Raw genomic sequence first — 11178 nt, forward strand, 5'->3', positions numbered from 1 at the left:
GAAAGGGTGGAGTGTGAACCGTGTGGTGTTTAAGTTATTAATATATTTAAATTAAAAGGGTGAGGTCCACTTGAATCTATATGATCAATTTTTTTTTGTTTTATAAAACCTATTTGTTTATTTTTGTTAAATATTAATGATAGTTTGGTGATTTTATACGAATTTAACTATAAAGTTTAACGACGTTAGCTGGTAAAAACCATCATAGTTACAAATTGCATACTGACGTGAGTGCCAATGTAACTTAGGGGCATTGGTGAATTATGTGCAAAGATTAGGACCATCCAAGTAATTAACTCTTATAATTTTTTACTACAATCTGATTATTTACCTTCTTCAAGGAAAATAGCTAAATCATTTTTCTTCTTTTATTAGTTTAATTCTCTTTTATTTGAATGATATTAACAATTTCAAAAACTAAATTATCATTAGAAAAAAACATTTTTATTTATATATACTTAATACTTAATGGACTAGGTAATGGAATGAACGAGATAATGAAACGGATCATTACCAATCATTGTCTTATTTAGTTACCATGTGAGAATAAAAAGAATCATTACTTCGTGTTGTTTGGCAGACAAGAAAAGATGCAGGAAAAAAAAATCGGTGGTGAGTGGCGGCGATCAGTAAGAGGTGGGTAGCGGTTGCGGGGGCGGCCGGTGGTGTCGGGTGACGGCAAAGGCAGAGGTGGGTGGCGGTGGCGATGGGTGGTGGTGGGTGACGGCGGATGTGGTGGTGGGTGGCGACGTTAGCGGTGGGTGGCGGCGGATGTGGTGGTGGTGGTGGGTGGTGACGTTGGCGGTGGGTGGCGGCAACGGTGGGTGGTCGGGGGTGACGACAAGTGTGGAGGTGGGTGGCGGTGGAGATGGGTGGTAGCAGGTGATGGCGGTGGCGGAAGTGTGTGACGACAGCGGTGGTGGTGGGTGGCCAAGGTGGGTGGCGGTGTCAGTGGCGGGTGATGACCAGGGCGGAGGTGGGTGGCGACAAAGGGCGGCGATGGGTGGCGGCGGCGGTGGGTGTCGACGACGACGGTGGGTGGCAACAACGGTGGTGGCGACAGTGGTGGGTTGTGGTTTTGTTAGTGAATGGTGAAAGGGGGATGGAATGGAAAAAACATGGGGGGACAGATGGAATGATTTTGAGGGAATGAAAGGCCATATGTAATGAGAATTCCATTCCATGACCAACCAAACACCTTTTTATTCATTCCCTCATAATGGTCCATTCCATTCCACCTTTGATTCCTGCATACCAAACGCTGAGTATGTTTAGTAAGAGGTAATGGAATGAACGAGAGAATGAACGAGAAATTAAAATGAACAAGGTAATGAGATAGAGAATGAAATGAAATGGATAATTCCATTCCATTGTGATGTTTGATTACTAATATATAAATAAAATTAATCATTACTTTATACAATTGATTCAATCAGAATGATCCATTTCATTCTGCCTTTATTCCTTCATACCAAATATTACGTTATAGTTGAAAAACAAGCATTGTAATTAACAACATGATCCATAAATAGTTTATTCGAACTTCAACGATCTATGATAAGGAGAAAGTGAAAGAATCTCAATTTTATGATAAATCGGGTTTGATGACCTATAGATATGAAGACAATTATGGAATTAAATCGTTATTGTAAGAAGTTAGAACCAATTAGTTCACTTTTTTGGGAATGTTGGCATTCATGTTCTGACATCCATCATCGATAGTGTTTTTTCGATCATTCAATGTCGCAACCTACAAGAAGGATCCATCTGAAATAGTGTGAGAGAGAACCTATTGGTTGAGTCCAATTCTTGGGTATTATTATATTATATTGGGGCAGAATTTAGGGAAAACGACAAAAAGTGCGAAAACCGGTGAGAACTTGTGACAACCCTCACAATTACAGGTACTGTACAATTAATTAATTTTAATTATGTGCTTAATGACTGTGCTTGATTTCAACTGACGGTTTAAACTGCTTTATGAATTATGCATCATACATACATATGCATCATATTGCATACAGTCACTCCATTTATTACACACAAACTTTAGTGACATACTTGATGCACAAAGCACAGTTAGAGCACACTGAACGAATAATTCCGAAACATGCTGACAACGCCAGCACATGGACAGACTATGTTTTGAGGCCAGTATGAGCCAGGGACAGGATATTATACTAGTATGGAGTGTAGGGAAGTAAGGACCATAAAACTGCGTCACTAGGTGATAGTTAAAGTGCCGGGAAGTGCCTAAAACACACTTTAAGTGCAGAATTCTGCATTTTCAGCAAAAATTCAGCATTTAATATGCTAATAATGTGCCAAAAATATGGCAGAATGGTCCTGTATGCTTTCCTAAGTGCTGGGAATTAATTGTGACACAAAAAGGTATATAAAAAACACTTTACGGTATAATTAAACACTTTAACGGAACGGTGTCTAACCAGACAAACGGACACTACCCGGGACCCCAAATTTTTGCCAAACACATTGTTTAATTATTTCTTGGCTAGTCATGATCCCCGAATACCCTAACACCCACTAAATATCAACTAACTAACATATGTAAGTATATACTTGGATTCTAACTTATGATTACCAACTATCATCAAAAATTTACATCCAACCCCCCCCCCCAATACCCGATTTTGGTCACCCAAGGGACCCACCATATTTTACCACCTTACTTCCTAGATTATATCTCAATATTTTATTGGATTGTTTCTTATTGTTTTGAACAAAATATAGTGAAGGATCATTATAAGTATGGCCAACATCCTTTCATATCTCTCATAAGATTACACCCACTCTCACTCATCTCTCCCTCTTTCTCTCGGCCACACTACAACCGCCACCACCTCCACCATATCACAACCATCTTCATCCATTTTTGAGCTTCATTCAAGACTAGAAGGTGATTCAAGGAAGCTTGCAACTTGTTATAACAACCCTCGGTAAAACCGATGTCCTCCTAATAATTTTTACACCCTAATATATCTTAAAATGTCTCAACATGTCCTTATATGCACCCCGTATGTGAAAACCGAGCCCAAAATACAATATAACATATAAAATAAATTAAAAACCTTACATCTTAAGTTGAGGCGGGCCGCGTATGACCTCACCTCAACTTAACGCTGGCCGCATTAGGATGTAACCAGACTTCGCTAAAATCTTAAGTTCATGCGGGCCGCGTATAACTCCGTTTAAGTCCATGCGGGCCGCGAGTGACCCAAGTTGTGGCACAGCCCGGTGAGGACACGTGTCATAACGCGTTTTGAACCTAGGTAGCGACCCGGATCAGCTACGCCTAGACCCCTAGGCCATGCGGGCCGCGTAAGCCTTGGCCCATATCCCACACGGGCCGCGAGAGAGTCCAGTAGCAGCCCTATAAATAGAGGCCATCGGCCTTCAGTCCGTCTCGCTCATTTCCTTTCTTTCTTTCTAAATTTCTGTAGTGGCTTTATTATACCCGGGCGTTATACCCCCTAAAATAGCGAGGTTCTGCTACGATGTAAGTATGGTAACCCCTGGAGACGTATTAGATACGCTGCCCGATTGATCTAGGGTTCCGTAACGGCTGTCGTGGTTCTGCCCGACGTAGTCGTTGGAATGCCGTCTCGGGGAGGGTATTACTAATGTTAAAATGGGTTATTATACTAACACACGTGCATTTGTGTAATTTATAGATTATTCCCAGGAAATCATTTCTGAAAACCCTAAGACAGCAATGTGAGTTGATCCACTTTTTGTAAATCTTTTTGTTAACTGTTTTTACAAAACCTTAAATATCTTTCCATGCGAATAACAGTTATTGAGTATTTGTAAGAATACAATTACAGTCGGTAAATTTGGGGTTTTGTTTACAAAATTTGTTACCACCTGGTAAAGGAGTAACATGACCATAAGTCGGAACGACATTACCGTGTGGTGGTAATTGATATAACTTGGAAACAAATGTAATTGCGGATGCGCCCTCAATACTGTTCACTGTGAATTTTTATTTAAACCTGATTAAACTGGGATTCACTCACCAGTATTTCCCACTGACAAAATGTTTTTAAAACGCGTTTCAGGTAACAAAATGTGAAAGCCAAGTAGAAGCCAGCTGGACAGCACTGAAGGCTTGGAAAAGTGGCAATAAAGTTACCTAAATGGATGTTTTTATTAAATAAATAGGATTTATTCCTATAAAATGTGTGTACTGAAAACTTGGGTTTTACCCATATGTTTAATGTTATAAAACATGGTGGTTTACTCTGATTAAATATTTCCTAACTACGGTCCTGATGAAAATTTCCGCTGCCAAATTGGATAAATAAACGTGATACCACCGAAACTGGCTCACGGCCGCCCGTTCCCGGGAACTAGGGATCGGGGGCTGTGACAGAAGGTGGTATCAGAGTTATGCCACTGATTCAGCCACATAAGTGTTCCGCTGACATCAAAATTCAAAGTGTTAGGAAATAAATTACGGAAATACGTACATAATTGTATTTTCTTGCTATGTGTTATCTGACTATTTGTTAGTTTACAGTATGAGCGACCAAGGACCCTCTGACGCCTATCGTCAACTGTCCGGTTCGCCTAGGAGCGAAGGAACCTCCTCTTCTCAGCCTGCCCTCTCAGGGTATTCTGCTGACATGGAAGAAGGAATCTTTGTGTTTAAGGCTCAATCTGAAGAGCCATTTTCTCAGAAAAAGAGGGGATGGTTCAGTAGGGGAGCACATGAGTGTAGGAAACGAATGAAAAAGTTGCAGGAACAGCGAGTGTTAGCCGCAGCAAAAAGAGAGACTGATGCTTATAATCAGGATATGCTCAATAGGGGTATAGCTAATATCCATATTTTAGCAACCACTGCTGCTGACCCAAACCTGGAACAAATGCTAGCACCCCAACCACAACCACAAAATCCTGACCAACCCATGGAAGTAGAAAATCAAATAGAAATGCCTGATTACAACCTTGAGGAGATACCTAGGGTACCTGCACCAAATCCTCTAGACCCAAACAACTACGACCCCTGGTGGGACGATGTTAGGGACTACGTGCAACAAAACCCAATACAGGAAAATGTGCCAATACCCAACTTAGGAGCTTACCCATGGTTAGATCCTCAAGATCCCTACAACATTAGTGATGCATATGTTAGGGAAATTTTAGAGAATCCATACCCGTACCAGGCCCCTATGCCTCCATATCAGGAACCCATACCACAGATTCCAAACCCAGTCCTAGAACCTGCACCCCCAATGAGTGCAGAAAATGTCCAAGAACTTAGGACCTTTGGGGAGGAAATTTTGGAAATCAGTGAGAGAATGCGACAGGTGGGAGAACGCCTCGTCTGGAAATACGACGAGCGTAATATGGATTTTTGGATGAATCTATATCAGTGAATGTGATGGCAGGAACGGTAGTAGTAGTAGTAATAATAATAATAATAATAATAATAATAATAATAATAATAATAATAATAATAATAATAATAATAATAATAATAATAATAATAATAATAATAATAATAATAATAATAATAATAATAATAAAATATATGTGTTTATGTGTTAGAAAAAAAAACACTACGGATGCATACTACTAGTATTGTAGTTTTACATTTTAGTCGGTATTGTAATTTAAATTTCAGTACTAGTGTGTAATGATGCATACTATATAAATAGAGTAAAAGTCGCAATGCTCGACGCTTTTGGCTAAAAGTGCGTGTCATGTGATTGGCTATATTCAAATATTATTTGTGATATTAATATTTGGTAAATGTTTAAAATACAGATGGCCGACGAAGGAAATCAAGATAACCTGAATAACGATAACCAGAGTAACAATAACGTGATTAATGAGAATCCGGACAACAATGGAAACCAAATGGATAATAGTGCCGTTCAACACATAGTGGCACAAGGAATTATAGATGCAATGCCATTTATTATTCAAACGGTTCAAGAAGCGAATAATAAAAGTAAGCATAGCAGTAAACGACCAAGTGAACCAGAACACAGCGTGAACAATGGACCCGTACTTCAAGCGCCCATTCCCAAAAGAAGAAGAACCATGCCATATGGTTGTTCTTACAAGGAATTATGGTCCTGTAAACCCATAGAATTCTCGGGCAATGAAGGACCCATTGCAGCTCTACGCTGGATAGAGAAAACTGAGGCTGTTCTAAAAATAAGCAAATGTGCTGAAGAAGATAAGATAATGTTTGCTTCAAATCTGTTTAAAAATGCAGCCCTAGAATGGTGGAACATTATCCTCCAGTCAAGAGGAAGTGATAGAATTTATAACATAGAATGGGAGGAGTTCAAAAATATGGTAGAAAGGAAATTCTGCCCTCCCAATGAAAAGGAACAGATAGCAAATAAGTTTCTGAATCTTAGAATGACCGGGGTAGACAGTAAGGGTTACACTACCACATTCTTTGAATATGCTAGGATAGTACCAACCCTTGCATCACCTGAACCGGTATTAATCTCACGTTACATTTGGGGATTAATTGGAGAGATTAGGCATGTAGTCAAGGCAGCTAGACCCCAAACCATAGAAGAAGCTGTAGAACTAGCCAATACCTTGACTGATGAACTGGTACGAACTAGAGAAGAAGACCAGAGGAGAAACCTGACACAAAGGCTTACCCAAGAATTCCGTTCAGGAAATTTTAACCGTAGAAATGTAGGTTCTACCTCTACGCCATACTGCAAAGCCTGCAAAAAGAAGCATTCTGGAAGATGCTCTACTTACTACAATTTCTGCAAAGCACCAGGACATAAGGAGGAGACATGCAGAAGAAAACCAACTAATGGAATGTGCTTTAACTGTGGAGAAAAAGGTCATATCAAGCCAAACTGTCCAAAGTTAGCCCCAACCGCAAACAGCAAGAACACTAAAAATGCTAGAGCATTCGTTCTAATTCCAGACGAAGCTAGACTAATTTCGGACGTCATTGCTGGTACGTTTTTAGTTAATGATATATTTGCTAAAGTATTATTTGACTCTGGTGCAAACCAAAGTTTTATTAATACTTCATTTTGCAAACTCCTAAATCAATCATTAACTAAACTACCACAAGAATGTCTAGTAGAAACCGCAAATGGAGAAACCGTTAGGATTTCTGAAATCTTGCAAGGAGCAAGGATAGAAATTTTTAATCAAAAGTTTATTGCAAACCTTTACCCAATGAATCTGGTTGGATTCGATGTCGTGCAAGGAATTGATTGGTTAATAGCCAAAAAAGCCAATATCTTATGTGATCAAAAGTCAATTCAGGTAAAATCACCAAGAGGTGAAAAGATCACAATTAAAGGAGATAAACCATCTAGATCCACTAAATTCATCTCTGTGATGAAAATTGCGAGTTATATAAGGAAAGGATATATAGTGTATTTGATTTCTATAATCACTAACACTAAAGGAAAGGAATTAAAAGACATTCCAGTAGTGTCCCAATTTTCAGATGTCTTTCCAGAAGAATTGCCAGGACTACCGCCAGACAGGGAAGTTGAATTCAGAATTCACCTGTTACCAGGGACAGCACCGATTGCCAAAGCACCTTACCGTTTGGCACCTGCTGAAATGCAAGAACTGAAGAAACAGCTAGACGAATTGTTGGAGAAAGGATTCATATAGCCAAGCTCATCACCATGGGGAGTGCCGATTTTATTTGTTAAAAAGAAGGACGGATCAATGCGTATGTGCATTGACTGCCGTGAATTGAACAAAGTCACGATTAAGAATCGGTATCCATTACCGAGGATCGATGGTTTGTTCGATCAACTTCAGGGAGCTAGATTTTTCTCTAAAATCGATTTAAGATCCGGATATCATCAATTAAAGGTACAGGAAGAGGACATTCCTAAAACCGCATTCAGAACAAGGTATGGTCATTATGAATTTACTGTTATGCCATTTGGTTTAACCAATGCCCCAGCCGCATTTATGGACATGATGAACCGAATATGTAAGCCATATTTGGATAAATTCATAATAGTCTTCATAGATGATATTCTGATTTACTCTAAAAGTAAAGAAGAGCATGCAAAGCACTTGCAATTACTTTTAAGTTTATTGAGAAAGGAAAAGTTTTATGCTAAGTTTTCAAAATGTGAGTTTTGGTTAGAACAGGTACAATTTCTCGGACATTTAGTTAACCATGAAGGAATTCATGTGGATCCAACAAAGATCGAGGCAATTACTAAATGGAAAACCCCTGAATCACCAACCGAGGTTAGAAGTTTCTTAGGATTGGCCGGATATTATAGAAGATTTATTCGAGATTTTTCTAGAATAGCCATTCCTTTAACTAAGTTGACCTGTAAATCTGTTAAGTTTGAATGGGGACCAAAACAAGAAGAAGCTTTTAGAATCCTTAAGCAAAGATTAACCCATACACCCATACTAGCGTTACCAGAAGGAACTGAAGACTTTGTAGTCTATTGTGACGCTTCTAAGTTAGGATATGGATATGTGTTAATGCAACGTCAAAAGGTTATAGCTTATGCCTCTAGACAACTTAAGAGTCATGAAGAAAATTATTCAACCCATGATCTGAAATTAGGAGCCATAATTTTTGCCCTTAAGATTTGGAGACATTATCTTTATGGTAGTAAGTTTACCATTTTTACATATCATAAGAGTTTAAGGTATGTCTTCGGGCAAAAAGACTTGAATATGAGACAAAGACGCTGGATGGAATTACTTAGTGATTATGATTGTGATATCCAGTATCATGCAGGAAAAGCCAATGTGGTGGCTGATGCTTTAAGTCGAAAGTATCATGAAAAGCCAAAAAGGGTACGTTCTCTTAAATTAAATCTACAAGTAGATTTAAATGATCAGATTAGAAAAGCACAAGAATCAGTAATCAAGGAGGATACTGAAAGATTAAAAGGAATGATTAAGGAATTAGAACAAGGAACAGATGGAATTTGGAGGTTCCATAAAAAGAGAATGTGGATACCTAAATTAGGAAATTTACGTCACCGTATATTAGAAGAAGTTCATAAGTCTAAATATACGATGCATCCAGGAAGTGATAAAATGTACCAGGATTTAAGGAAAAATTTCTGGTGGATAGGAATGAAAAAGGATATAGCAGCTTATGTTTCTAAATGTTTAGCTTGCTTACAAGTTAAAGCTGAACATCAAAAACCCTCAGGTTTATTACAACAATTAGAAATGCCAGTTTGGAAATGGGAATTGATAACAATGGATTTTGTTACCAAATTACCCAAAACAAGAAAAGGTAATGATACAATCTGGGTGATTGTAGATAGGCTAACCAAATCAACTCATTTCTTACCAATGAAGGAAACCTTTAGTATGGAACAATTAGCCAAATTGTATGTAAATGAAATCGTTTCATTACATGGAATTCCTTTATCAATTGTTTCTGATAGGGATAGCCGTTTTACCTCTCATTTTTGGTCAAGCTTCCAAAAGGCAATGGGAACCAAGTTGAACTTAAGCACAGCTTATCATCCTCAAACAGACGGACAAAGCGAAAGGACAATCCAGATGATGGAAGACATGCTTAGAGCTTGTGTAATTGATTTTGGAGGTAATTGGGACGAACACTTACCTTTAATAGAATTTTCTTATAATAACAGTTATCATACAAGTATCAATGCTGCACCATTCGAAGCACTTTATGGACGAAAGTGCAGAACCCCAGTCTGTTGGGCAGAAATTGGGGAAAAACAACTATCTGGACCCGAGATAGTACAAGAAACAACTGATAAAATCATTCAAGTCAAGGAATGACTGAAAGCAGCGCGTGATCGACAAAAGAGCTACGCTGACAACAGACGTAAACCATTAGAATTCCAAGTAGGCGATAAAGTATTACTAAAAGTCTCCCCTTGGAAAGGAGTAGTAAGATTCATAAAAAGAGGAAAGTTAAGTCCCAGGTAAATTGGACCTTTCAAGATTCTAAAAAGAATAGGACCTGTAGCCTATCAGCTACAACTGCCAGAGGAAATGGCAGGAATACATGATGTATTTCATGTATCTAATCTCAAAAAGTGTCCAGCTGACGAATCACTCGTAGTACCTCTCAAGGATATAGAGGTTAATGAACAACTCAAGTTTGTAGAAAGACCTCTACAAATTGAAGATAGGAAAATTAAAAATCTAAAGCATAAGAGATTAGTTCTGGTCAAAGTGAAGTGGGACTCCAAAAGAGGACCTGAATATACATGGGAGCTTGAATCAGAAATGTAAAAGAAATATCCACACTTGTTCCAGTAGATCTCGAGGACGAGCTCTAAAACAAGGTGGGGGGGGATATAACAATCCTCGGTAAAACCGATGTCCTCCTAAAAATTTTTACACCCTAATATATCTTAAAATGTCCTTATATGCACCCCGTATGTGAAAACCGAGCCCAAAATACAATATAACATATAAAATAAATTAAAAACCTTACATCTTAAGTTGAGGCGGGCCGCGTATGACCTCACCTCAACTTAACGCGGGCCGCATTAGGATGTAACCATACTTCGCTAAAATCTTAAGTTCATGCGGGCCGCGTATAACTCCGTTTAAGTCCATGCGGGCCGCGAGTGAGCCAAGTTGTGGCACAGCCCGGTGAGGACACGTGTCATAACGCGTGTTGAACCTAGGTAGTGACCCGGATCAGCTACGCGCGTAAGCCTTGGCCCATATCTCACGCGGGCCGCGAGAGAGTCCAGTAGCATCCCTATAAATAGAGGCCATCGGCCTTCAGTCCGTCTCGCTCATTTCCTTTCTTTCTTTCTAAATTTCTGTGGTGGCTTTATTATACCCGGGCGTTATACCCCCTAAAATAGCGAGGTTCTGCTACGATGTAAGTATGGTAACCCCTGGAGACGTATTAGATACGCTGCCCGATTGATCTAGGGTTCCGTAACGGCTGTCGTGGTTCTGCCCGACGTAGTCGTTGGAATGCCGTCTCGGGGAGGGTATTACTAATGTTAAAATGGGTTATTATACTAACACACGTGCATTTGTGTAATTTATAGATTATTCCCAGGAAATCATTTCTGAAAACCCTAAGACAGCAATGTGAATTGATCCACTTTTTGTAAATCTTTTTGTTAACTGTTTTTACAAAACCTTAAATATCTTTCCATGCGAATAACAGTTATTGAGTATTTGTAAGAATACAATTACAGTCGGTAAATTTGG

General features: G+C 39.0%; 1 protein-coding gene across 1 annotated transcript; it reads right to left on the minus strand.

The window, feature by feature from the left end:
• Window positions 1-626: 626 nt before the first annotated feature.
• On the minus strand, window positions 627-1184 carry LOC110923991 (leucine-rich repeat extensin-like protein 3). The gene has a single exon (XM_022168037.1). It carries the CDS (start codon window positions 1182-1184, stop codon window positions 627-629), a length of 558 nt encoding a protein of 185 aa, XP_022023729.1.
• Between the last annotated feature and the right edge of the window lie 9994 nt (window positions 1185-11178).

Source organism: Helianthus annuus, chromosome 11, assembly GCF_002127325.2.
Source record: "Helianthus annuus cultivar XRQ/B chromosome 11, HanXRQr2.0-SUNRISE, whole genome shotgun sequence".
Lineage (NCBI taxonomy): Eukaryota > Viridiplantae > Streptophyta > Magnoliopsida > Asterales > Asteraceae > Helianthus > Helianthus annuus.